The sequence below is a fragment of the Dendronephthya gigantea genome, unplaced genomic scaffold, assembly GCF_004324835.1.
Source record: "Dendronephthya gigantea isolate DGI-Jeju-01 unplaced genomic scaffold, DenGig_1.0 000093F, whole genome shotgun sequence".
NCBI classification, from domain to species: domain Eukaryota; kingdom Metazoa; phylum Cnidaria; class Anthozoa; order Malacalcyonacea; family Nephtheidae; genus Dendronephthya; species Dendronephthya gigantea.
The window spans coordinates 330,311-357,964 of NW_021163103.1; the positions used below are offsets into that span (position 1 = coordinate 330,311).

General features: G+C 37.2%; 4 protein-coding genes across 8 annotated transcripts; 3 read left to right on the forward strand and 1 right to left on the reverse strand.

Moving 5' to 3' along the window:
• Window positions 1-614: 614 nt before the first annotated feature.
• Window positions 615-10,705, forward strand: LOC114533651 (discoidin domain-containing receptor 2-like). The gene is made up of 11 exons (XM_028555232.1): window positions 615-888; window positions 978-1,002; window positions 1,176-1,245; window positions 2,601-2,950; window positions 3,678-3,828; window positions 3,944-4,456; window positions 6,535-6,660; window positions 7,140-7,487; window positions 7,799-7,995; window positions 8,301-8,955; window positions 9,490-10,705. Exons 2-11 carry the CDS (start codon window positions 985-987, stop codon window positions 9,792-9,794), a joined length of 2,733 nt encoding a protein of 910 aa, XP_028411033.1. The 5' UTR covers window positions 615-888; window positions 978-984; the 3' UTR covers window positions 9,795-10,705.
• Window positions 10,706-14,082: 3,377 nt separating this feature from the next.
• On the forward strand, window positions 14,083-16,853 carry LOC114533606 (protein FAM166B-like). 2 transcript variants are annotated; one of them, XM_028555162.1, is made up of 5 exons: window positions 14,083-14,317; window positions 15,285-15,511; window positions 15,591-15,938; window positions 16,142-16,333; window positions 16,595-16,853. In XM_028555162.1, the coding sequence occupies exons 1-5, from the start codon at window positions 14,271-14,273 to the stop codon at window positions 16,666-16,668; spliced, it is 888 nt and encodes a 295-aa protein (XP_028410963.1). In that variant the 5' UTR covers window positions 14,083-14,270; the 3' UTR covers window positions 16,669-16,853. The 2 variants fall into 2 exon arrangements, with proteins under 2 accessions (XP_028410963.1, XP_028410962.1); XM_028555161.1 differs by lacking the exon at window positions 14,083-14,317 and having other exon boundaries at window positions 14,335-15,511.
• Window positions 16,854-16,922: 69 nt separating this feature from the next.
• On the reverse strand, window positions 16,923-21,827 carry LOC114533604 (guanine nucleotide-binding protein-like 1). The gene is made up of 17 exons (XM_028555160.1): window positions 21,579-21,827; window positions 20,826-20,994; window positions 20,534-20,621; window positions 20,403-20,448; window positions 19,886-20,037; window positions 19,723-19,794; window positions 19,519-19,596; window positions 19,250-19,382; window positions 19,036-19,131; window positions 18,851-18,949; window positions 18,713-18,775; window positions 18,570-18,622; window positions 18,274-18,399; window positions 18,028-18,205; window positions 17,808-17,870; window positions 17,645-17,722; window positions 16,923-17,502 (listed from the first exon to the last, which is right to left on the reverse strand). Exons 1-17 carry the CDS (start codon window positions 21,652-21,654, stop codon window positions 17,306-17,308), a joined length of 1,767 nt encoding a protein of 588 aa, XP_028410961.1. The 5' UTR covers window positions 21,655-21,827; the 3' UTR covers window positions 16,923-17,305.
• Window positions 21,828-21,919: 92 nt separating this feature from the next.
• On the forward strand, window positions 21,920-27,502 carry LOC114533603 (serine/threonine-protein kinase pakD-like). 4 transcript variants are annotated; one of them, XM_028555156.1, is made up of 10 exons: window positions 21,920-22,089; window positions 23,063-23,335; window positions 23,507-23,809; window positions 23,947-24,075; window positions 24,261-24,332; window positions 24,428-24,566; window positions 25,111-25,285; window positions 25,940-26,044; window positions 26,155-26,353; window positions 26,521-27,502. In XM_028555156.1, exons 1-10 carry the CDS (start codon window positions 22,029-22,031, stop codon window positions 27,324-27,326), a joined length of 2,262 nt encoding a protein of 753 aa, XP_028410957.1. In that variant the 5' UTR covers window positions 21,920-22,028; the 3' UTR covers window positions 27,327-27,502. The 4 variants fall into 4 exon arrangements, with proteins under 4 accessions (XP_028410957.1, XP_028410958.1, XP_028410959.1 ...); XM_028555157.1 differs by having other exon boundaries at window positions 22,033-22,089; window positions 22,769-23,335; XM_028555158.1 differs by lacking the exon at window positions 21,920-22,089 and adding an exon at window positions 22,179-22,228.
• Window positions 27,503-27,654: the final 152 nt, after the last annotated feature.

The window sequence follows — 27,654 nt, forward strand, 5'->3', positions numbered from 1 at the left end:
GCTCGTGGTATAATTGTTAATTATATTGTTAAACAAAATAAAACAATACTATTCTTGCATATTTACGTGGCGACATCAATAAGTAAATTAGTTTGTAGGTACACCACGTAAGTATTTAATACTGCAAAGCTTTCGGTCCGTTAACCCGAGCCCTCAAAAAACAAGTGAAGTTATTTTGTTGTGAATCCACTTTCTCCAAAGGGCTTTTTTTGTTTGATGACCCGCTTTTTGCAAGGATGGTCTGTTTATAAGTCTGTTTTAATTGACCTTATAAGGGCAAAACCTCGCCCAGACTTTCGATTGTCTAGCAGCGAAGATAATTTTCGGAAGAAGTTACGTGCAAGAGAATTCCTTTGCGAATTGAACCAGTAAAACGAGATTTCCACATTTCTCACATTTCAATACCTAATTTTTTTTATTAACGATACCTGTTGACATTGTTATATAACTAATTGTATAAACTAGAGAAATTCTAAGATAGGAATGGATATACGAATACTTTCGTTTCAGTGTTGGTTGCATGTGTTCCTTGAAAAATCCTGCGTTCAAGGATACTCTTGTTTTCCCAAAAAAGAAGCCTCGACTGGTCACGATTACATCTCGAGTGTGGGCGGCGTTTTACGAGCATGAAGTGTCAAAACAATATTTGAAAACAGCCTCCGCAGATGGCAATTTCTAGTATTTGAGGCAATATAAAAACCATAGAAACATTGTCTGAACATAACACTTCTCCCAGAGGTTGTAGTTTTATTTTTGCGTTCAAGTTCAAAAGATTTATGAACGCAGATAAGTTGGGTTTTAGAAGGAAGAACTGAAATTTTATTTCCTGTATTGCCTTTGTTTTATCGTTTCGCCTTTGTGACCGCGGCGTAATGAGACCAAACTACGGTGAGTTTTCTCTTGTTTTTGACGTTTTCAGGGTAGTTCACTGCCTAACTTTTTGGTAACGTGTATTGCTTTATTTCGGTGTCTTCTAGTAAGGAAATGAACAGGCATATTCAGGTAAATTCTTCAAAATATTTGGACTTATGTTTATTTATTTTAAAACTCGTGGGTGTTCATATTATTAATGAAATTGCTTCTTTGTGGTTTCAATGTGGGTTAATTTCACTTCTTACTTTCTAAAGTAACCCAGGGTCTAAAATAAAGCGAAAGTGTGTTTATTACAATTTTAGATGGCAAATAAAGAGATTACAAGTTACATACTCTTGTCACTGTTTTTTATAAACCAAGTTTTATGTGAAGGTATGTTATTGTATTATAATTGTTATTTCTGATGATTGAGGACGTTACATGTGCCAAATGTTCTACTTCACATGTTACATATTTAGTGAAAAAATGGATGAAAGATGCTCCATAATAAGCCATTAGTAAATAGAATATCTTACAATAGTATAGTATTTGTTTTCTTGCATGGTGTGTATAAGATTCAATTTCACCCTGGAAGTTATACCCAGGTTAAACATACCTTCACACAATTAGGATTAATTCCAGCATTAGATATTAATGCAAGCTGATGCTACCCATATTTAAGATATTCCATAAATTAAATCTTGTTAAGCATAATCATGCTTATTATCAGATTTAATGACATCTTTTAGCCCAGGTGACTGCATGAAAATTGTTTCACAATTTCATGAGAACGTTGGCCTGCACTAAGTTTTATACATTAGCCAGGGTTGAAAGAGCAGACTATAAACTCTCAGCTTGGCCAGAAAGTTGCTCAGTTGGTAGGTTCTATAGCTAGTACACTTGTAGCCAAACATTGTATAAAGTTAGGCCAAATTTTAGCAAACTCACTAGTTTAACTGATATCATTGAATCAAAAGAAGTGGAAAATCTATATTTGGAGCTAGCTTGTTATAGAGCTATTTTAACCCTCCTTATGCTTTAACCATGCAATTACTTGACTGCTTTATAAGACTGTGATTGTATAAAATGGTAAATAATGCAATCTGTTTTGTGATTACATGATGCAAATGCATAGTTAGAAACTAACTGGCTAATAGATACAATGAATCCAAGGTTTAAAAATTTGGATTTCAGGTTTATAGATGCCGAACTGTTAACTGTGAAGGCCAGCAAAGGGAGTTAATTTTTGTGAAACACATTTCTGTGACATTTGAACTTTTTCCCATCAGTTCTCTTTGTTACATTCATTGTTAGCGGTTGTTCTTCGAGCTAATTGTGTTTTTTTAAAACCAGTTATACCATTTCAACCTTGGAGAGTTAAGGTTGTCATTGAGGTATCCTTAACCACTCTTCCCCCTGTTGGTAAAAGTTAAAAGGGCCAACATCAAATTGTATAGGTTAAGCGATCTGGATGGGGTTAGTACATAAAGGTGGTAGACATTATGTCTATTATTTTTATTGATTAATGCTGTATGTTATTACGCTGCCCCTTACATCAATAGTGTAAAGTTTTGATTTTCCATAGTTAAAACTTGAGTTTTTTTCTCATGCCCTGCAATCTATTTTCCTTCATAAAAGTATTAACTCAACCAGCACAAAATATTTTCTTGCACACTTCCGAAGGCTAATTCAACACAAACACGTTGCATGAAGTCTTGTATTCATACCAAGATATTTTGATAATATAGAATGTTCAGGTCCTCTTGGTATGAGTGATGGTAGAATCAAAGACTCACAAATCACAGAGTCTAGTGTTATGAAAAGAACTACAGCGAATGGTAAACAAGCTCGTCTACGCCAGAATGTTAAACCCTGGGGTGCCTGGTGTCCAGACGACAGTGGAGGATCAATCACTGAAAGGAATTACGACCAGTTTATTGAGATTGATTTACTAAATCTGACGACCATTACCAAAATTGCAACACAAGGACGAGAGTTGAGTGGTGGAACTGAATATGCTAGGGATTATAAAATATCCTACAGTAATTATGGTGAAAAATGGGATTATTATAGAGAGGCGCCTTCAAACGACGTCAAGGTACTGTATGTTTGATATGAATGTGATGTATGTACGCTCCTCTAAAAAATAGGAGCTGCGATCACATGTGACATTTTTAAAAGTAATTCTACCCAGAGGAGTAATTCTACACGTGATTGATAGTTTGCATTTCGTTTCTGCCAAACTGAGTTACTGTGTTCACAGCTGGAATTTTCAAACTGTCGCGTTTTTTGCACGTACCTAGACGTACGTAAAAGTTTAAAACCTTATAAGTTGTTGTATGTATAATTAATTTGATGCCAGAAATAACACACGCAATCATCAACAGAATCCAACCCTATCCAATTATTCGATCGTTGATTAAATCATTAAAAGTATCATTATAAATGTTTTTACGTAACGTACAAAAAAAAACGTGACAGTGGAAAACAGCCCTTAGGCCATGTACACACGGTAACGTTTTCACATCAAACATCGTCAATTTACAATAGAAGTTGAAGTTAATTTCACATATTAGGCAAATTTTTCCTTGGATCGTGTGGACAGTGCGTCTAAACAATAAAATAGACAAAAAAGATTTTGAAAACGCACGAAAACGACGCTCGGTTACACATAACCCTAGTATCAACATATGAATTATGAAAAAGCACATAATATTCTCTTAAAGACACCTAAGTTGATGTTTATCGTCACAGTAAAGGTATGAGGTGTCCAACTGGGAGGTCTCTAAACAACTTTTAACGGTGCAGTTTTACACATTTTTTAGATATTTAGAGGAAACACAAATGTGAATGGTGTTGTTAGACACGAACTAAAACCTTCAATTATGGCGAGGTTCATCAGGGTTTATCCAGGCTATCAGAGCAATTTTAGAGTCTGTATGAGGCTGGAACTGTATGGCTGTGCAGTTGAAAAAGGTTAGTTGATGAAGTTTTGTAGGCGAAGTTAGACGAAGTAGTGGAAACATTACATATGTAGGGGTGTCGTGAATATGTTTTCATCAATGCGAAACTGCTTTATTTACTGTTTTAGTTATTATTTCCTACTCAATGCCAGTTGGACAAACAACCAAGAATGGAAGGTATCACTTTGACGACAGATCTTATAACGGGAATACTGCAAATGGTTTTTACCAAGGTGGCACTGGAATACTCACAGATGGCCAATTTGCTTCAAATAACTCGAAAGATTCGGATGGTAAAGGTTGGGTGGGATGGTCTAGTGTAAACGCTTCGTTACCATACATTGAAATTATATTTCAATTTTCTGGCGTGAGGAAGTTCAAGGATGTTACACTGACTCTGAATGTTGACAGGCCACGTAGTAATGCTGTATTCAACAAATCACGGATATTCTTTGCTTCAACTGAAGGCAGTTTCTCGAAAACATTTCTTCAGTATTGTCCAAAAGATTTTCCATACAAAGATAGTCCATACAATGTAAATGTAACTTTGTCACTTTGTGGAAATACGGCAAGTCTTGTAAAGATGCAGTTATACTTCAGAAGGAAATGGTTGCTAATCACTGAGATCAGTTTTAATTCAGGTATTAGTTGCTTTATTGTTAATTAATTATGGTATTACTTCCATAATACGCTTTACAATCTACACATATCTACATACGTGAATTTACACCTTGTCCAACAAGCAACGTTATCGGTTATTATCTTAGTGGATAGAGAAATTGCTCAAGAATCGCATGCAGAGGTGTACGTTCGAATTCTGCCGGAAGTACTGGGGCCGGTTGTATAAAAACGTCGTTAACTTTAACTATGATTAGCGCTAATCACTGTAGTTAAATCCTTAACTATGATTAGTTAACTACACAACTTAACTGCGTTGCACAAAACGTAGTTAGTCGGATCAAGTAATTACGTAGTTAACTTGCGTGGAGCTTGCGTGGGGTTGTTAAACAGAGAAATAACATGAAGTATCCTGAAATTATTGACCGCTATTATTGATTTTGAACAAGACTGTGGAGGAGTCGTGTTTACAAAAATTGACAGTATTTTGATCTAAAATATTGGAAAAAATGCAATAAAACAAGGAAAAAAATCAAAATAATTCAAAGAAAATGGCGCTCTTTGTAATATACCAAGGTCCCTTTGAGTCAAAATACCGGTTGCAGTTGAAAATGGAGATGGCTAATCTTTGCTAGGATCGCAATTTGGCATCGACACGTCTCCCGAAGCGAAAATATACTCTTTTACTGCCCAAATGAAAAAAATAAAAGCATATTGAAAGTTTACAAGCTTCGACGGGGCAATGTATAACGGTTGACAACCTTGGTATGTGTTGATTTTAATGCTTTCTCACTCGCCAACGATGCTATCGTTATCCACACACGCTATCCTCGGGCTAACGATGCCCTTGAGGATAGTTAACTTTAACTACTTTTTAACTGCAGTTAAGGCTAACTACACTTTTATACAACCGGCTTAACTACGTGATTAAAGTTAACTACTTTTTAACTCTTTTTAACTACTTTTTAACTGCAGTAAAACTGAAATAAGAAGCAGGTATACGCGCCCTAGGATGAAAAACTCTCTCTCAAAAAAAGATTTATATTATATATAAAAAACAAAAATACATGAATGCTTTGAAATATGGTATTTATTTCATTCTCAACACTCGAAATAAGTTCCATATTTCCGCGCATCCATGTATTATTCTTTATGTAATATTTTAATATATTGCTTGTATAAAATGCAATACTATTATGGCACAATCGTTGTAAGACTGAAGATTTGAAACTTGTGACATACAAATTGAGAAGAAAAACAGAAGTTTGTCCCGGTAAAATTACGATTTACGCGAGGTACAAACTAAAGGTTTTAAGTAGAATATACGACCGGTGGTTTGTCCAGGTGTTCAGGTGCCTAGGGTGTACGGGAACCTAGGGTCACAGAATACCTATCAGAAGAATAACTTTATACTATTTTTTCGTAAGTGTGATTCGTCATGATTCGTCACTTAGCAAGTGCATTTTTTTGAGGCATTGACCCCCCTGCCAAAATTTAGCAATATGGCGCGTGACCACCTTAAGTACAGGAGTTCTACTTCTGTTAGGTATTCTGTGCTAGGGTGTACGGGTACCTAGGGTATACGGGAACCTAGGGTGTCCAGGTACCTAGGGTGTACGGGAACCTAGGGTGTTCAGGTACCTAGGGTGTACGGGAACCTAGGGCACAGAATACCTTACAGAAGTGGAACTCTATACTATTTTTTCGTAAGTGTGATTCGTCATGATTCGTCACTTAGCAAGTGCATTTTTTTGAGGTAGTCACCCCCCTGCCAATACTAAAAATGGCTTGATTTTAGACATTGGCAGGGGGGTGACTACCTCAAAAAAATGCACTTGCTAAGTGACGAATCATGACGAATCACACTTACGAAAAAAGTACAGGAGTTCCACTTCTGTAAGGTATTCTGTGCCTAGGGTGTACGGGAACCTAGGGTGTCCAGGTACCTAGGGTGTACGGGTACCTAGGGTGTACGACTAGTAAAAATAATGCAAGATTAGACCGTTAGTTCGTTTCTGTTGTTAGTTCAGTGTCAATAACACATGCCTTACTAGCAAATTAACTTTATCTCTGTCTTTATTCTTGAATTGCTAAATTACAGAGAGTACGGAGAACAAGAGGCCAGTGAACGATTGCTCAGAGACACCTTCAACAACATGTTCCGTTAACAGTCCACCCTCCGTGATTGGTGTTTCAACAACTGAAGCACCTGAGTCTGGATGTAAATGTTAGTAGTTAGTAAGTTGTATATATAGTGTAATAGTCAAGAAGACGTTGCTGTACGATGCAGGGTGATTTTAGGCGAAGAATGAAATTGGGTGATGTGTTGTAGTACGTGATGTAGGATAGGTGGGTGATGTATAGTGTTAAGCTTGTGGTGATAGATAGGTGATGTGTGGTGGTAAGTTATGGATGATGGTAGGTGTTATATGGTGGCATGTGATAGTCGGTGATGTTGGTAGGGGATTAACGCTGCTGCTATTAGATGGCGATAATTGCGCTCGTATTGGTAAATCTGATAGACCTATAACATTTATTGCATCATGTAGGCTCACAGTGGTAGTGCATGGAACTAAAATCCGAACCTCAGTCAGTCGTTAATTTGTTAATTGCAATTGCTGAGGGTGGCTGATTACCACCAGAGAGAGTGACAGTGACGGTGAAAGTGACTCAAGGTGATGATAAATGCCATTTTAAATTTTTCAGCTTGTTCCACTGCAGTTCCAGAAGAGATCTCTTCGGACCCAAACAATCTTCAAATGACAATCATCATAGTTTGTGTTGTTCTTCTGGTCATTATTATTCTTCTTGTTGTGATGTTCCTTCTGTATCGCCGCAGAGCGCTGTGTTTTGGTAAAATAAAACGAGACAAGACAGAGAAAAATATACACGTTGAACTTCATAACGTAGAACATGCTGAAGAGACGACGTATGATAAGATTGATGACAACTTAGGAAACCCACTTTATGCCAGTGTTGGTGCCAATGATGACGATACTGCACCCATGTTGTCTCCTGTTAAGAAAAAGCCAAATGAATTTATTCCATCAAAAGGTTTGTACTAAGCTGTTATAAACTATATCTCAAATGTATTGTTCAGATATAATTTGCGGTCAGGAACGTGGAAAACAACGTGAAAACTGCGAATAAACGGTGTGATGCGCCCAAGTATGGAAGCGCCGTGCATTTATTCTCAAATTTTACGTCCTCGTGCTAAATCCGTCTAATATTTTCGCTCAACTGCTAATAACTGCTTTTGAAAGTACGATGGTCCAGTTTTATGGTTTCAGGTCGTACTCTATAGCATTTTTTCTGGAATTAAATTAATTTCTGGAAGTAAATAATCATTGTTTGATCATTGATAGATGATCGGGCATCAGAATTATACTCTGAGCCAAACGTGGCTGATATGAAACCACCGGTGAAAGAAGAATACGCTGAACCAGTTGACAGTTTACAACCAAATATAGATCCTGATGATATCCAGGGTAATCCAATATACGAAGGAATTTACTCTGAACCTCTTTATGGCATTGCTGGGACCATCCTGGTCGGCCCTCAGGTACGATAACTTGACTGCGTCTCTCGTGTCCAACATTTTGTTGTCTGATAATTGTCTTCTGCGTGTCATTGTTGCATCATTGGTAGTTTCACTTGCAGTGGATTGAGATGCGTACTTATAGAATTGCTTTCTGTTATAATGACATTTCTATAATACCATTTTTGAAATTAGTAGCTATCTCTAAACAATAAATTTAGTGAAACCACTAATGTCATTTTAACATCGTAACCTTGACACCCTCTATCGTGTCAAGCACCATCATTCCAACGATGGTCATAATCAAATATCTTGTATGTTTCCTGCAGGAGGAAACACTGAAACGTGGTTACACAATGGAGAAGTTTCCCAGAGATCGTCTGGTTTTCAAGGAAAAGATTGGGGACGGCCAGTTTGGAGAGGTTCATATTGCTGAGGCTGATATACGCGATCTGAATGCACAATTTGGAGAAGATTATGCAGGCAAGACAAAAATCACAGTTGCAGTGAAAACGTTGAAGGGAGACGTGAAAAAAGATGCAAAGACTGACTTCTTCAAAGAGGTTCGAGTTATGTCTAGACTACAGCACGAAAACGTGGTCAGACTATTGGGTGTTTGCCGAGATGATCCTATCTGTATGATTGTTGAATACATGGAGAACGGTGATTTGAATCAGTTTTTGAAAGGTCACGTGTTAGAAGATGATAATGACGTCATGATATACGCAAACACGAAGCAGCCAATCAGCTACGAGGAGTTGATTTACATTGCGTCACAGGTTGCGGCCGGGATGAAGTATTTTGCCGCTATGAACTTTGTTCATCGTGATTTGGCTGCAAGAAATTGTTTGGTTGGCGAGGGTTTGACTGTTAAACTTGCCGACTTTGGAATGTCTCGTTTGTTGTATTCCAAGCATTATTACCGCGTACAGGGTCGTGTGATGTTGCCAATCAGATGGATGGCGCCTGAAAGCATATTTCAAGGTATGGATGTAACTATCTGGATTTCACTGTATTGTACCTTGACATCGTTGACCAATTATAAACTGAACTTTTGAATGCTCTATACTAAATGAAGCCTGCAGCGAACAGAATAAACATTGTTTGTTTTGCCATGTTCATCTTTCTTTCTTGATGGCTGTTTCCTTGTTGTGTAGTATACCACTGAATCAACACTTAGTGTCTTCAGATCAACGAAAATGACATTCCCGAGCCTCGCCACATTGAGCCCTTTTAAAATGAAATCTGCATATCTCAGCTGAGTATGTTGAGAGCACAGTATACTTTTAAAATCTGTAACAGCGGAGCAGAGAAATGGTTCATGTCTGACCGATATTTTTAGCGAAAATTACTACTGCATGCATAGGCAGTGTAACACCACCAATAAGGTAAACATATACACAAGTGAGACCTAAGCATATTTAAAAACCGTCATTTACCAGCGGAACTCATAAATAACGATGACTTTGGTGCTCGAAATTTCTAGTCACTGCATACGTTGCGCTCTTTTCTCTTTAGGTCGTTTCACAACACAAACTGATATCTGGTCATTTGGTATTACATTATGGGAGATCTTTACTCTTGCCCGAGACTTTCCTTATCCAAATCTTCCAGATGAGCAGGTTATTGGTAATGCGAAAACAGCTTTTACTAAAGGTGACACTGGAGTGATTTACAATGACAAACCTGATATTTGCCCTCAAGATGTCTTTACGATGATGTCAAAATGTTGGAGCAGTGACCCTACGAAGCGCCCGGATTTTAATACCCTGTATGAATTTTTGATGGCTAAGGTAGGATCTGTAGAGACAGCTGTGGTTTGAAAGGGTGATTTCGGTGATAGTGAAGGATTTCGGTGTACGGTATCGTGTATGGTTGAAAGGTAGCAACAAGCGATACACACCAGTAGCTTGAGATGAAGAAACATTGTTTTTATAGTAAAAGACGATAGTTTAAAAAACAACGATATTTTCAATAAACATTTTTCAGATTTTAATTTTGTTTAGTAAATATACAATAAGTTCATACATGAACAACACGTCCCTAAGTCTAAGATAAAAAACGTTAAACATAAAATATTCTTTCATATTAGAATCGAAATCATATTAGAAAAAGTAAGTCACGCGTCTAGTTTTAAGCGCGACTAGAATAGCACGTGAGCTAGGCTTTAAACAAACCTGTCAGGTGATCAGGTGATCTGAAATAGCGGTGAAGGACTGGGATTAGTCATCAAATGAAGATCATTTCTCAGTTGAAACTTGCTATAGTTCTTATAACTAAACATGCATAATAATAAAATTTAGCTTCATAAAGAATATCAAAAGATATAATTGATTAAATACTGCAAAGTTAATTTATATTTTTTTCAACATCTCTGAGCGCTGATTGGCTAAAATATGAGCGGGAGATCACCTGGTGTATTCGTCTTACAAAAGATGGCGCAAGTATTTTATATTCTTTATACAGCAAGCTCGCGTGTTTTTCTTGTATATAACAGCCACAGGATATAGTAATATTAGGGTTAAGTAGCATGACCGCTGAAAGGTCAAAACATTTCGTTTCAAAAACAAGTACTGTATTTGCATTTTAGTTTCATTCTTTTGTTAACTTATAGTTTTAAGATATGTATGAATTGTATAACGTTTTTTTTTTCAACGCTCTTGGTATATTTGAAAATAGAATAAGTATATTTGATTTGTATTACAGTTCAATTAGTTCAATTAAACGTTTAATAAATTCTTTATAGATATAAACCGTCCGTTGACGTTGTGTAGATTGAATATCATGCAAAAAATGATAAACTTTAATGGCTACTAGCGTTGTGGTCCAGCGTTGGTAGCAGTTAGAACAACTTAAATAAGTCACTATGGGCTTGTCTGAATACCAGAAATATAATTTCTGAGAATGAGATGATGCATGTCCCACCACATGGCATGTTCATCTTATTGCAAACAAGGAATTATTAAACATATCAATAAAAACCTTAAGTAAATAAAACAACGCAATATAGACAAGACAGTTTTGCAAGAGCTCAGTTTTTTAAGAGAGTTTTGTTACCTAACAAGGGTATTTATGTGTGTGAGTATATATGTCGATCATGAATTTGCGTCTGATGCCTGGTCTAGGCAATTATTACTAGATTCTAACTCTGCAACCGTGGAACTGAACACATTAGAAACTAAAGCGTGAAAAACTAAACTAAACCTGGGTTTAAACAGAACGTTTAAAATGCAATTGTGTTAAGTTTTGTAAGACATTTTGTATAAGAGTATGGCATGAGGAAACACTTCCTTTACGTTCAAAACAAATGGCAAAGCACTTGGTTTGTGTGTGTGTTAGAAAATGGCAGCAAACATCACAAGAACAAAAAGAGCCAACATTTTCGGATCTTTTTAAGTTTGTGTGTTCAACAATAATAAATATCCGCACTTTACAGATACCAACTGTAGGTATTATCTACATTTAACTATATATAAGTTGAAATATATTATGCATATTGAGAACATTAGCACTGAATTGATCGCGCATGCACAACTCGCCTTGCTTAGCCACACGCTCTAATAATAATATCCTTCTAATATATGATTAATAATTCTATTGACTCATGTCTTGCTGGTTTCTGTGGCTAGGAATTAGGAGTTCAGGAATTAACTTTGACCCTGACCAACAGCAAGACATAAACCAATATGGCAACCAACGTTATCAAAACAAAAACATTTCCCGGCGTAATGCCATTAATGTTCATATTCATGTTCAACATTAGCCGTGAATTGATTTGTAATGTTAGAACTTGCAGAGCGATTTCGGACACAAAACTATGTTATATGTATACCGTCCCGCTGGGAAACTATGAGCAGATTTGTTAGTATACTTAAGGAAAGCAAAGCAAAATTAACTTGAATAATACTGTAAGGATATGAAATGAAATATATGCGACCGATGGCGTTTCTCTTTGTGGCTACACTACATGGCTCTGTCTGGAAATAGCTTTGCAAGTTTCTTTCAGTTTTAACACTAATATATAAAGACAAACTCCTAAGGCAAGCTGGCATACCACACGGCACAGATACTATTTTATACACACTGCACACATCTTTACACTAGATTTAATTTCAGCATAATATCAACAATCTCGTCTCCGGCTGGTCTTAAATGTACAGGTAGCGCAGTTCTAAACGCTCGTATTAAATCATGTGTGCCTCTTTTAGTAGCATTGATTTCTTTAACCATATCCGAAGACGGTTTAATCATTAGATAACTCTGTTTGGCACTAGCTAAGACTTGTTCGTGTACCACAGTCCAGTTAATTTCGTTACGTAATTCATCCCACTTGGCACGTGAAGAACGCATGTCTTCTCGTTCAGCATCTGTGGGGCAATTTTCAATATAACTTTCCATTTCATCAATCGTCCGAGGAAATATGAAAGGTCTAACAACTTTTGCCGGTAGAACATGTTTAAATATATAAGCCTCTAGATCAAACGCCGCTTTCCCGGCAATTAAAGCAAGTTTTTTCTCCAAAGCCCAGGCTTTACGATTGTGCCATGTTTTCTCTCCTGTTGCATAAGAAGTGTTGCAATTGGCACACGTGTTGAAATGTATACCATTTGAACTGTGGCCATTGCTTGTGCCTTCGCTGTCCCCATTAAGATGTTCGTTTGTACCTTCCGGGCTATCTTCTAGAGAATCTGAGCTTGTATCGCTCATATTGTTTATACTGTGGGATCCCAATCCGTCGCTATGTACATCATGTTCAGTTCCTGTTCGCGTTGATCGAGGTTTTGAATCTAATTATGACGTCACTTCATTGTGACGGGGCGCACGTGCCTAATAACAACACAGCAGAATAGAGAATCTTCCAGAGACTCCTACAGAGAAATTCTCGTCCGACTCATGCCAGGATGGCGTCAAAATGTCATCTGTATTTCGGAGAATTTCGATTACATATATTTTAAACATGAATAGCAGTAATGGTGTATATTGTCTTTATCATATCAAGATCGACTGATTGTTTATTGAGGCTGTCTTCCACAAGGCAAGATTTTTCCCCAACAAATCCTTCATTTTGTTTTGCGAGTTAACATTTAAAAGAAATCTTCAATCTCAACAGGGCCAGTTTCAGAACATACAAGTATCACACCTGCGACCTTGCCTGCCACTTTCATGTAAATATCACTTTTTATCCACTTCCCCCGCATTTTTTTTCCGTTTAATTGAAATATAGGTACACATTTCAACTTCTTTGACATGAAATAGTGACAACAAACTTTTCCATGACAACTAAACGCATAATTGCCTTTAGAGCAACTATCAATTACTTGGAGTTCAAATCTTCAGCGGCCTGTTCAAAGTTCATATGAGTTTTTACACAATAGCTGTGCGCCCTAACGAGATTGTGGCGGTTTTCTTCACCCAATACAAAGTCCGTAATGATGGCACATACTGCATATTCGGCCTAAGCACTTCCTGCCTTGCCTTATAACCCGGTGTACGCTGCCAAGGTTTCTGTCAATCACAGCTGGAATTTTCAAGCGTTAAAATCCTGAATTTTAAAGAATTCGCCTTGGCTGAACTCTGTTAAGGGCTGTGCATTCCTCTTTCGCGTTTTTTGCACGCACGTGAGGCACATGAATGCTAGAAAACACAGCAAATCATGAACACTGAACAGAATCCAAGCTTATGCATCTATTCTATCGTTGAGTTCATAAGTATCATTTAATTGATTTTAAACTTTTACATGCGTATACGTACACGAATAAAAAGCGCTGGTATTTGTTATAAATTCGTAAAACTTGGCATGGATATAGCAATTCATGCCAAGCACTCACAAAAATTTTAACCTGTCTTTTTGCTGCACGATCGAGCGTTTGAGATAAACAGGAATCTCGTGACTGGGCTCAGGGCGCAACACTCTTGATTTGCCAGGTTTAACGCGTTGCCTAGCCCTAGATTATTTTAGTTGTTAACCAGAAGATAAGGTCCTTTAGTACATAAGCTAGTCGGGAGAACTGGAACGCATGCTAGTCTACTAAGCGTCATTATAAAAAACAAGTCAAGAGTTCTCATATTTTGCAAACTTCTGCTGTTGCTAATTGAATTTTCTGAATGTTCCATCCGGAGAACTTTACTGAAATGCGCGTTTGGGATACTCGTTGATAATTGATGACGTCAACAACAAATAATTAACATATCAATTAGAACTCAGAGCCTAAATATTTAACACAGGACAAACACAGACTGTATAATATTGTATCCGATTATCAGCGTTTGTCGGACGAACTTTCCTTTGCAGAAAAAGCATGAAGAATTCATCTCTAATGACGCCAGATCCGTACCACATACCAGGGTAAGTTAAGAGGTATTGTCGTGTTAGCGTGCCTTCATATCGTGAAAATGAGCAGTAATAATTGCAATTTGTCTTGTTGCTTGGTTGGTTCCTTAATCCGTAAACAAAACCCATCGCTAGACAACCTATATAATAGACGCAAAAAACGCTTAGAAAATTACACTCAAAATCATGGTGTCATGCAATATAGGGTAGAGTTAATAGAAAATATCGCAGCGTCTTATAAAGAAGGTGATTTATACACTCGAGTCACTGCTGATATAAATGTCATACCGACAGGCAAAGTTGCGTCCGTCCTGGTTTGTGTAAATATTACACCACATTGCGGGTCATGAACTTCACTCGTATTACAACTGATTAGTTTAAAACCTTCGTGTGTGTATTTCATCTGCTTCTATCTGGTTTCATTCGTAGCCCTAGAGATTGTAACTCTTCTGGGCCTGTTTGAGAGTCTCTGTACAGCGTCAGTCAAGCAACTGGGTTTCAACCGTTGAACCGGGCCGGCGATCTGCACGTCAGTAATAGATCGAGAACATGGCTGAGTTTCGACATTTATTAAGCCACCTTGTGATTCAGAGATTTTCAGGTTAAAAACTCCGGATTAACGAACCCCTGCAACCTAAGATAATTATGATAAATCTAGGATTATTTCATTTGTTGCTGCATGAATGATCTCGTTCACGTTTCTCGTGACACAATGTTGCTATGTCGGTACAAACTACAATGTAAGTTCCATCAAAATAAAGTGTCGGGATTTGAATGTCTTAATTCTACTCTTCTTCCATTCATCTTATTCTATGAGTAAAGAAAAGCATGCATCATACCAGTCTTATTGGCACAGGTGGATGTTAGGGGAAAACGTGCAACGGTTGATCCGTTGATGGAATTCCCAACCAATGAAGCACGGTTTGTACCACGCCGTAGACCGCATAGTTGACAACGAAAACCTTCCCGAATTTTTATTCAGATACATCGGCTACTGTCCACAATTCAAGTACCAAATCGGCGAGACATTTGGCAGAACAACCTCACAGCTTCTCACAGATTCACGAATCGCTAGTTCTGGTCAGCCTGTACTCTCACCTCTCGATCCCAATCCACCTGCGCCCGATCAAAGGCGACAGCTGATATCGAGACGAGCTTTCAAACTTGGAGATCAAAAGCTGTTTGAGAAGATGGTCCCTGGTTATACAGGTAGGAAAAGATCGATGAAGAACAACCTTCTTACAATACATCATGATGTGTTTTTAAATAAAAATAAACCTATTTCTAGGCTTCATCCCTAAAAGTGAACATCATTTTGGGAAACGCTATGCAGAGACGAGCCTTAGTTCAGTGGCAAGCTTCGAGGCAGACCAGGAGTTCAACAGACGTCGCTTGCGAGACCTTCAGACTGTTCAAGCGCTGCAAACGGGTGAAGAGGTTCCAGGAGAATTAATCAACGAAAAAACAATAAAACTAACAAACCATGAAACGCCATTGAAGAAGATCAGAACTCACCCAGCCGTGTATTATTCAAGGATGTCACCTCAACATTCGCTTTCGCCTCTGACGATGGGAAATGAAAACCCAAAGAAATATTTTATGTCTGGTTATACGGGATTTGTCCCTCGGGCAAGAGGTTAGTTCAAAGGGGAATTCCCTGGAAAGCTACAGCTAAAACTCTCCGTATTATCGGTGGATTGACTCATTTGACTGGATTCCCGTTTCCTCGCTGGAGATATGCATGTGAATTTTCCCTATTAGTAAATTACTCCTGTATTTCATTTTGTTACTATATTTTTGAACTGAGAGGTTTTTCTTGCTGTATTTTTTACTTTCTAGGCCTTATTGGAAGTGGATATCCAACGATTAGTAATAAAGGTCTTTGTGACTTTACGGACGAATGTGAAAGGTTGAAGAATGTTAAATCAAAACCAGTGAAAGTTCATCGTCATATTGTCAAGAAGAATGAAAGTAAACCGTTGTATTTGAAAGATACTGGAATGGTGCCACATTACACTGGACATGTTCCCGGTAAGATAGTACTCTTTGCAACGAACTATTCTGAAGTTGCGGGGTTATACGGGTTATACTGTTTCTAACGGTAAAGAACGGATTATACTGTTTCTTGACAATGCATCATAAAAATATTTTGGGGATGTAAACAAGCTCGTCCCAAAGATAGGCCTATGATGCCCTGTCATCTCGCAATTCGTTTCTTTGCCAGTAAAACTGGACCATTTTCTTGTGTAACCGGACCTGACCATTTTCTTGTGTACTTATTTCCGTATATAGGTGAAAAGTTTAGATATGGTCAAACCTTTGGATTCAGTACGAAGAACGCTCGACAGCCTATCGAAACATTCTAAAAAGAACTGTAAGGTTTGGGAAACCCTGTGTGATGAATAATGTAAACTAAGCTTAAACATTTCAGATCATTTATTATATGCACATTAACACCAAAATTATATTCCAAAAGTCATTATTCGAGAGAGAAAAAACTTTACCACATAATGTTAAATAATGTTACCACAATTACAATGTCTCAACTGCCTGTTATAGCTAGTCTCCATGCCACAGCGTGGCTAGAAGCGTAATTGGGGCGGGGGGGTTGACTCTTCTCCAATTAAGCGTTTAGCCTCGTCGTTGTCTCCATGTCGTTCAAGTCATTCTTGATATTTCACGGAGGTTTTATTGACTGTCTCTCGAATTTGAGGCTGTTGATTTTACTGCTCAATTACATATGGTATATAAATATTGCTGTTTGATTTCATCTGCTGGAATACGTTGGGAAAATAAGCAACAGTAAGGTCTGATTTCATAGTATATCGTTGAATATATTTAATTTTATTTGAATAACATTTGTTTATTCCATTGCTACAATATATTAGCATCGTTGCTCAAACATTCAATTCAATTTGAATATGGTTTGACCATGCAGTATAAACTTAAAGATACATTTGACATCTCTGTACATAATTTCCCCCAACGTATATAAATTGTTCTTTAGTCTTCTAGTTGTAACAACGAGAAGGCATTTTGCATGTCAATTTCTTCCTGGCTACCAATCTCTTCATCAGTATTCTCCGATGACCCACTCTCATGTGCTCTGGCGGCCTCGTCTAATCGCCACTGTTTCAAATCGCTAAATTGCTGTTGCAATTTTGCGATTTCCTTTGTCTCAGGGTTTGCTTTCCAAATTTCTGTATCAGAAAAAAACACAAGAGATAACAAATAATAATCTGACATAAGGTGCATTGTATAGAAGTTACTGTGCCAGTGAATGAGGTGTATCTACTACCATATTAGGCTGATTTTTTTACTTTTAAGTTTTTCTTTTAATACCTTCTTTTGATGTATATCCCGGGGGATAAAGGCAAATGACAATCTTTCCATCTGTTGCCAATCTCAAAAGATTGTTAGCTAGAATGTGCAAAAATTATGGAAAGTAGTATGAAGTATGTCTGTCATAACGAAACCTTTGATAATCTAGTGCTGGATCACATACCTGCTCTGTAGGTGTCAGGTCTTCCTGCTTTCGCTGTGTGAAAACCTCTCTGTTCCGCCCAAGCTAAAAATTGACAACAGCGCGCAGTTAGGAAAGCGTGATTTGCCTAATCACAGTTAAACAGAAGAAGAACAAGGGCCGTAAGACATAACCATTCCTGAACCGGCTAAAGATCGGGCAATTCCGCCCACCAATTATCATGTGTTATCTAAACAATTACCGTCACAGATATCCCATGCAGACCACTTTAGATCCACGAGAGTATTCTCATCATCTTCTTGGGTTGCCTTTGGATGCACAAGATTGAGAATCTTCTCCAGGGGGGTGCATGCTGCTAAATACCCAACAACGGAATACGGTTCTCTGACTTGAGCAATAGGATATGTTCCTGAGAGGATCTAAACAGATTTTAGCTACATATAGAAACATGGCGGGAGAAACATGATGGAAATGTTTTTAGGATTACCTGTAGTCTTTTGTCAACCAGAGATGGAAAAACCAGACCAGGAGAGTCACACAACCGTACAGATGGCGTCAAAAATATTGTTTGAAAATGTTTCGTATGACCTGGAGTCCTTGAGCAGCTCACAACCTGAGAAAAATACGTGCGGTGTGGTAACGATGTGCGTTTGCATACCACGATAAATTTTGTGAAAATAGGCCTCCGCCCCTGTTTGGTCCAAGAACGGAGTTCTTTGCTAAAACTTGGAGTGCCGTCTGAGTGCGTGATGTTTTTCACAAAAGAAAAAAATGCATTATTACCTTTCTACCAATAAGACCATTAAGTAATGAAGACTTCCCGACATTTGGATGACCTGAGAAAGAAAAACAAAATGTAATTTTAAAAACAACAACCGAAACAGCAGCTTTTACCATTTTACTTGAGTTTGATAATTGCGACATACCCACGAGTCCTATGGTTAAAATTCCTTCTTGTTTCTCAACGTCTTCACATATCGTGCTATCATCTATTAAAATAAATCCACGGATATTTTTTTCCGCAATGTATTCTGGCAAATTTAAGAGAGAATCGTAATTTTTACCTTCATCTTCATCAGAAGACAAACATTCTTCATACGACACTCCTTCGTTCGTGTTGTCTTCTTGATTTTCAATATGATTCAGCCAATCCTTCAAGTTCACTTCGAAGATATTGTAGTATACTTATTAAATGTTTAATTGATTGGCCATGGGAGTATTTTTTACGCTGAATAGGAATACAACCAACCTTTGCCATGCATGAGATTTTGACACACACGATGCAGTTCTCTTGGTCCAACTGGAATAAATGATCGTTTCTTTCGTCTTCGTGAACGTTTCTTGACTGAAATGACAGAAATATCTCGTCTGTATTCATAAATGTTTTCATGTTAGATTGTTCGTGCTGTCTGAAAACCCTTTTTAATTGAATCAAGACGAGTTAAATATATTTAGACACAAACCTTTAACTTCCATTTGCCTTATTTCTTCGGAGTCTTTTGGAAATGAAGTGAAACATATTATATTAAGGTCAGGAAATTTCCCCTGGAAGTAATCTTTCCAAGCTACAACAACTTCAGGTGAGACAAGATCAATCTAAAAATATTTAAATCAGCATATTCATTCTGGATGAGTTTTCATTTTAGGTGAAGTACAAAATATCAACGCAGGAACCGAAAGACGGTGCAGAACATTAACATTGGCCAAACAATTCAACGGAAATTAGACTTGCTTTGTTTAGAACAAGAATCACATCTTTCTTCAGGTCAAATCTGGCATATGCGTAGAGAGTGGGCGAAAAATGAATGATCTAAAAGAGAAAGAGAGAGATGACATGTTATACTAGTCTTTATAGAGTTCGTTTTATTCATTCAGTTTAGCCACGCTGTGACTGTAGGCATCGCACTGGAACACGAAATCAACTTGCAATACGTACTGGATAACGAACATCTGTGATAATCACAACAATGTTAGATACTTCTAAAACCCGCCATAATTGTCTCCATGTCTGAAAAAGAAATTATACTAGTTTTTCAATCGTCTATAATTTGACGGGCATAATAATTGGAATAGAAATTGTTATTACGTATTGTCTTTACCTCAAGGTTCATCTCAAAGTAACTAATTTCTGTGCTTTGATGTTCTTGCTTTATGTTTTTAATGTATTGTCGAAACATCGATTCTTCGTTTGCTTCAACTTGTCTCTTGTCCATTTGGTAGTTCCATTTCGGTCTTTTTGGCATGTCCAAAACTAGAGAGGATTTACGGCAGATGATGAATGGTATGGCGGAATAACATGATGATGACCCATTGAATGCGCTAATGTAATGATTTTAAGAATGGTATAGTTGTGATATAAGGCTGATAAGGTGTTAAATATATTTTTGGTGTTTGGCGCCAGATCTATAATTACTACTACTTTAGGGCAGCATCCCACCATATTGGAGAATAAATCTGCCTTTACTGAACTTGTGTCATTTGACAGATGGACTAACTGATTCTTACATATAGCCAAAGAATTTCACCTACACAATCCAATTTTCCAACAATAGGGCTCAAGCATCAGAGCCTTGTTATGATTTCTAATTTCTATTGTAGTCCATCAACTAAAATTACCTGTTCCTGGTTTATAGATGTCTTCAAGAGTAAATTCCAGTTCATGCTGTTCATAAAATTGAACAAAATTATTCAAATCATGAAAATAAGAAAATATTGCAAAAGTTTGTAATAATAATTCCAAGTCCTACCTTGGTGTAACGAATGATAGGTTTTCGTGCTCGCTCTTTTCTTTTTTCAATTTCTTCATTAGTTTCATTTTGGAAAAAAAGTTTGTACCTATTGTGATATAAGACTTAAATAACTTTTGTATACTACCAGATGGGCCTGATACATAATAATGTAGCTTAGTGTACCTAGAGTCTATCACTCTACTGTCCAACATTTTACCAAAAAAAAATAGATATTTGACTTTCAAGCATTGTTTAATCCCCCAAGAGGGTAATTGCTTTCATATTCAACAGTCTTCAAATGTGATCCTACCTATCAGGGTCATATGGTCTTCCACTGAACCTACTAGGATCTGGTTCTTGATGGCTTTTTTTGTAAATATATGATCTTGCAAGTGATGTTTGTATTGATTCTTCTGAGTCTAAATCACTCAAGTGATGTGTCACTGTTGGCTTGGGAACGCCATGTTTAGTACCCAATCCTAAAAATGGTTACAGTCACATAGTATAAACAGTCATAAAGTTTACAGTTTAATAATCTCTCGAAAAAGGTAATTCAGCTGACATTGATATTAGTTTTAGATTTTTAGAATAGTTTTATAGTCTCAATATTCTGGCCTATGGTAGCATCAAATGCAATTACCAATTGCATCTAAGGCATTTACTAGCCATTAAAGAACAATCATGAAATTTTACCATTAGGTACGGGTTGATTAGTTGTAGGTTGTAGGTTAGAGAAAAGCACTTGCCACGCCTATGGACTATGGAGAGCCCCAAAGTTACTAAATATAAGGACCATAAAGTACTACCACTGCATGTGTTAAATTACTAAAGTCAACTTGTCTGTTTACTATTTAATTTTATTTAATCATGACAATATATATATTTGGACTGAGAATATATACTCTGTCTAAAAGCAGACGATTTAACTTTACCAGATTTAATTGACTTGCGCATTGATGGCACCTAAGAATGTTTAATATTAAATGTTCCCACAACAACAACAGAAAACGTTTTATCACAACTAAGATAAAAATCAACGTAATTTTAACTGCCTGCTAGTTACCCGTATCTGTATCTTGTCTTTTCTTTTTCAGTTGTTCTTTCTTTTGTTTTCCACTGTACGGTTTTTTTCGTGGCATGCTATTGGGAACGTCGAAAACATTTAGAAAGGACGACGTTTGGATGATGGAAAATTTATTAGTAATTAAATATTTTCACTTTATTGAGTTTTAATGTCCAGGTTTTAGCTTTATCTAAAATTTAAAATTAATCCTATTCCAAGAAAAACCTTTCGGAAGATAATTGATAGGTATGTATAGAGTGTAGAACTTATTTGAGAATCATTGGGCCGTGGTTGTCGCCTTCTGAGGGATGGAAACTTTTTGTCTGACTTACTTCGCAGCATTTTGTACCACAAAAACGAGTTCACTGTCAAAATGCTGATATTTTGCTTAAGATAAACAATCCGTGCATAAAAGATAGCCATATAATTTTAGAAGTTGCTGACATACTAATGGAGCCTAATATTGAACAAGAAGGCAGTGAAAATAATGAAAATTTACACAATATGTCAGGTATGAAATTCTAGATTCTCATAAACTAACTCTGTTCGAAAACTGTTGGGAGAATCTGCATGTTATCGTGTTTTGTATTTAGTCAGAAAGTTAAGATTTAATACTTTATTGCGTAAATTATCTATCGTAAAGAGTAAAGGTAAAAAACGTTTGGGACGTTTTTCCTTTAGTTTGTTTTATTGCGTTGTTTTTGTTAACATACTGGTGCTTTGATGCCACTGTGGTTTATGGGCTTTCTTGTTTATGCTTTATAAAATGTGAAAGGAACAAAAGACGTTATGAAAGTGGTTGATTTGCAGATATCTGGGACTTTGTTTCTTGAGTTTTTAATACTGCATCATTCCTCAGCAGGCTCAGCTCACAGTTCATTACACTTTCAACAAAACTCTTCTGATTGTCCAATCAAAGAAAGTTTCCATTACAAACAATTATAATTTTACCCATTCAGCTATTTGTATTACTTTATCTGTAATTCTTTATCATTCTCCTGTGACCTGTGTGCTAAGATGACAAGATAAAAAATATTAACTATCACCTTCACATCTTGTATGTGTCACAGTTGATGAGTCATTGTTATCAACCTAGTTGGTTAAAACCTAATTAGCACTAACCTGAGTTGAATCTCAACCTGTTGTCTCAGTTTTTGTATTCATGGATGGATGTTCTGTTCATGACTTAGGGAGTAAAAAAGATTTCTGAAACAACCCATTCAACTTGGTAAATATACCATTGGAAAGTTTGCTTTACAGATTTGCATTGACCCAACTGGTTAGACTAACATCATGCTTTTCCATTTTGCTTCTGCCGGGTATAAATTAAATAGTTATGTATAGTCAATAGTCTCTGAAAGGTCTTGTTAAACTCATGACAGTAGAAGACTTAAGTATAGAAAATGGTCTCAACTTATACAACTTGTACAAGTACTGCATGGAGTCGACTGATGCCATCTGAATAATAATGTTTATCTTAACAGGTCACAATTCTTCAGACATAGAATCTCAAGATGAAAACGACATCAACAATGCAAGCCAAAATTCTCTTGATGTTCTCAGCAAATTAGCATGTGAAAATATTTCTGAGGTACCAGAGTACGACATTGAAAGTGGAACAAGAGATGATGCAGTATATAATGTTGTTGGAGACCCAGATCATGATAACACAAATGATCATGGTGAAGCTATTGCTGCTGAATTCTTTGAAGAATATGCTTGTGACGAGACTGAGTCAACTCAAGAACCCAACCAAGGTACAGCATTTCAAAAGCAGAGCTGGTTTTAGAATTCAGCGGGCGGGAGGGAGGGATATGATTTAGCTTAGTGACAGCGTGTGCATTTAATTACAGCTTCCAAACAAAGCTATATGTGTCTTGGGGTTGTGCCTACTTGAGGTATATACATTGTGCTTCAATTTCTTTTAGCCTCTGGTGACAATAATTTTGTTCGAAAAAGTGTCAGAAACCGGCGACCACGTCAACTCTCACCAGACTTAGTTGATCAAAGATCTCCTGTTTCAAAACGACAAAAGACAAATGCACCCTCAAAGACATTGCGTGCAAAAAAGAAAATTGATGCTCCTTTCAAATGTGATTTGTGTGGTTCCCAACATATTACTGACCCAACACGGCGAGGAAACCGTCTCAAGTCGTCTGCTCATGCACCAAGCCCAAGACATAAGCTTGATCCTGAATCTGGCAAGATGTTGACACTTTGCAATGCTTGCGGTATGTAAAGTTACAGTATCACAGTACAGACACGTATATTTATACAAACAACATGACACAAAGACAAAGTACATTAAACATTAAAACATGTGTTTTAAATAAATATTTTAATGATTTTGATATATTTTTGTTTTCAGGCTTGTCTTTTGACCGAACGAAGGTACCACGTCATCGAGTTGTGTGTGATCCTGAAGCTAAGAAATTGTACTTGGAGGAAGCTCGTAATTTTGCAGTATCACTTGCTGAAGGCTTGGACGAACCAGATGGTAAAATATGCTTATTTAACTAAATAGATCTTAATTAGGTTACATTGTATTTTGTGTGGTTTATTTGTTCATGATTATGTTGAAATTAGTTTCCAATTATTTCTGGTACAGTTTTCAATGTTTAATTCACGTTCTAGTTGTATGCTCAGTGTGAAACATGTTTCTATTGCAATTAACCATTTCAGCTTTGAGACTGTTCTGTCCTCGTTTCAAAACCAGTGCTTGTGCTTGCTTACAGAAATACATTGTGGCTGAAGGTTAGTTTGTGCCAAGGTTTTTTTATCCCTTCCTGAATGTTTCAAAATCTAGTTTACATCTTTATTCTTTTGCATAAATATGTTGATATTTCCAGGCAACATGGATGAGTCTCGTCAACGAGCGCAGACGCTGCTTGAACTTCACAAACAATCCAAGATTCTTTCCAAGAAGAAATGTTACAATGCAGATGACCAGGGAAACTTGCCTACCTCAGTCGAGAGGAAAGGAAAGAGGTTCGTTGATTGACTGAATGATTGTCGCAATATTAAGTATAATATCGAGTATTGTGAGAGTTCTGTTGATTTGGACGTTCTTGGTCGTAGTTTAACATTAGGTTGAAAATTTAACACGCAATTTAGTAAGAACGGGTCGAGCTTTCAATAATGAGTTCACTGTATTTCTAGGTTTCTATATTTTTTTTTTTTTTTTTTAATTTTATAAGCTTTGTCACAATATAAATTTACAAGTAAAACACTATTAATTTATAACATTATTAGAGCTATCCTTGCAGACTTCAATTTTACAGTCAAAAAACTATTAAACATATTAGAATAGACATGGATCTGTGAAAGTCCTCACTGCAAGATAGCTCCAATTATACTATTTCTAATAATACAACATTGAACAATTTACAACAATTGTGACAGGGTATTCACAACAGCTTTTGGCCAATTAATGCATATTTGGCCAATATAGCATATTAATGCAGTGTTGTATTAATATAAAATGTTTTTCATTGACCTACATTGACCTGTATAACAAAACATTTTTCGACAGAGGAAAAAATATCGGTCTTGGTAATGGGCAACGTAAATCAAAGGAATTTGAAACGTTTGTCTTGGAACAACGTAAATACCTTCGCGAAGATTTGAAACTTTGTGAACAAGCAACTCAAAGGGTTTTGTGTTATTCAAACAACTTCTTACATAAAAAGTTGAAGACTGATCCAACGGTAAGTTTTTTTTGAAATGAATGTTTTTTCAAGTACGCTGACGATACACATGCAGTGCCATGCAGTTGTACTTATAAACGACACTTTGGGCAGTTACTGTAAGCCATATGTAGTGGAGTTAACGATTCTGACTAGCCGGTTCTGTCGCTGACTATTATGAAAAGTGAAAAATCTTTTTTAAACCGCCGGCTACTTGTTATGCAGAGCCAATGACAGTGAAACCTTGTTTTATACAGCACTCATTCTTTTGTATCGGCAGTGATTTGTACACTCTTAACAATGCTTGGACTTCCAGGACTAGTATTCTATTCTGTTACGCAAGGCGCCGGAACCAGGGGGGGGGGGCAGGTACCAACACTGCTCATTGCTTACAATGACTAAGTCCTGAAGCCTTTACTACCATAGCATAAGCTACAGTGTATATGTTTTATTTTGATGCGCGTTCTTTGCATTAAAGCGTTATAATATTCTTGCTGAAAATACGTTCTTAATTATAACAATGAGTTGAGACTTCCCTTTCGTGTGGTACTTTTTAAGGTAAAATGAATGTGCTCTTTCCCAAAACTCTGTCTCTGTGTTATGCCAACTAACTGTGAAAGATAAACCGGGTCGTAGCTATAGAAGCTCATTTGCGGGGCGAATATTTTTTTATAGAAACCTTTGCGTGTGGAGCGGCAAAAAGGCCAGGCTGTTCTTGGAAAGTTAAAACCCATCCAGGAACTCACCAATGAGTCTTGTTGCGTTGATAAGTGTGTCTCGGTACGTCATAACATGTTTCTTGAATTACTGTGAACACACTGGCTGTATTCGTTTAATTGAAGCAATATAATTGCATGCACTGAACAATAGTTTTGAATTGCGATATTTAGATGGTTCTCACCCACAGTAAACTTCTTCAACAATGGCGAGATCGATCCGCCTCTGGTCAAGCAGAAGCGCGCCGTGTTTTAGCAGAAATGCTGACTCCATCAGGAGGTGCACGCTCGAACTGTTATAAATTCATATCCTGGGTTACTGGGTGTAGTCACAGTACTATCGGTAGAGTTAACGAACAAATGAAGAAAACAGGTCAGTCATTCAGAGTTTTGAACTTCAATATCGTCATCCAGAGCTATTGACGCTAAAGATTAGTAGAACTACATTCAAAATAAACAGGATCATCCTTTTTTTCGTCACTGCTTGGCCTGGGTTTTAGTGGTCCGTGTAATCAGTCGTTTCCTTATTTTTTTTTTTAGGTGGGGACCGGGAACCACCTGCCCATGGCTTGATCAGTTGGTGGAAAGAACACCCTAAACCTAAAAAGGTGAAACCGAAACCAGTACCGCACAATGCAACGTCACATGGCGTTCAAATTCAATTTGCCAATTCTCAGATACAAGCCTTGCAACAGCTTGGAATCTTGCAAGCGAACACGGGAAATGTTGGTATATCCGGAACACTACTCTCTGGACAAAATAACTCGCAAGTTATCACTATTAACTCCTCTCTAGGACTGAATGTGCCCGCGACTACACAGGCACAAAACACAAGCCGACAGGTTGTGTTATCTCCAACGCAACACACCCAACTGCAAATCCAACAATTACAACAGCAACAACAACAATTACATCTGCAAACTATGCAACTTCAACAACAACTACAACAACAGCTGCAACAAGAGCAACAACATTTGCAGACACAAAATGCCGATCAAAACCATGCGATAATTCAACTCCCAAATCAAGTCATGTCAAATCCCGACGCACCCTGTCTTACTCTCACACAATCCCATGAGTTTCCTCAAGGTACCTTTACCACCACCCTTCACCCAACACCGCAAGTTCAAGCTGTATGTCCGAGTAATGGTAGTCTGGGAACTAATTCCCAGTCCACATTGTCTACGGACACGTTTTTGTCATCGGATACATTACAAATATTGAACTCAGGCCAAGTGTCAGCGGTTGCTCCACATGTTGTTACATTACAGTGCTCCAATGAATCAAGTACAACCCAGGCAATACCTGTCTCCCTGATACAGACCCCAGTTTCTTTATCGCTGTAATTTGACACAGCCGACTGGAAATTTGTTTGGGGTGTGACCTGTGGGCACTGATTTATAAGAAGGATCAGACCATCACTGTGTCATTCATTCAATTATTCAACCTATATATAAGCAATTCAGGGACCGGTTGTATCAAGCCCGTTTTATTAGCTTAAACGCTGGATAAGTCAAAATTAAATAACACTCTTACATCTCTCTTGAATGAGTCAACTTGAATATTATGCACTGAATATGTAGTTGTAAACGTTATCGTTGTATTAAGGTTAAAAACATTTAGTTTGCCTGCATGAATAAAGCGAGACTTGCTTTCTATTTTGAAACGGGCTTG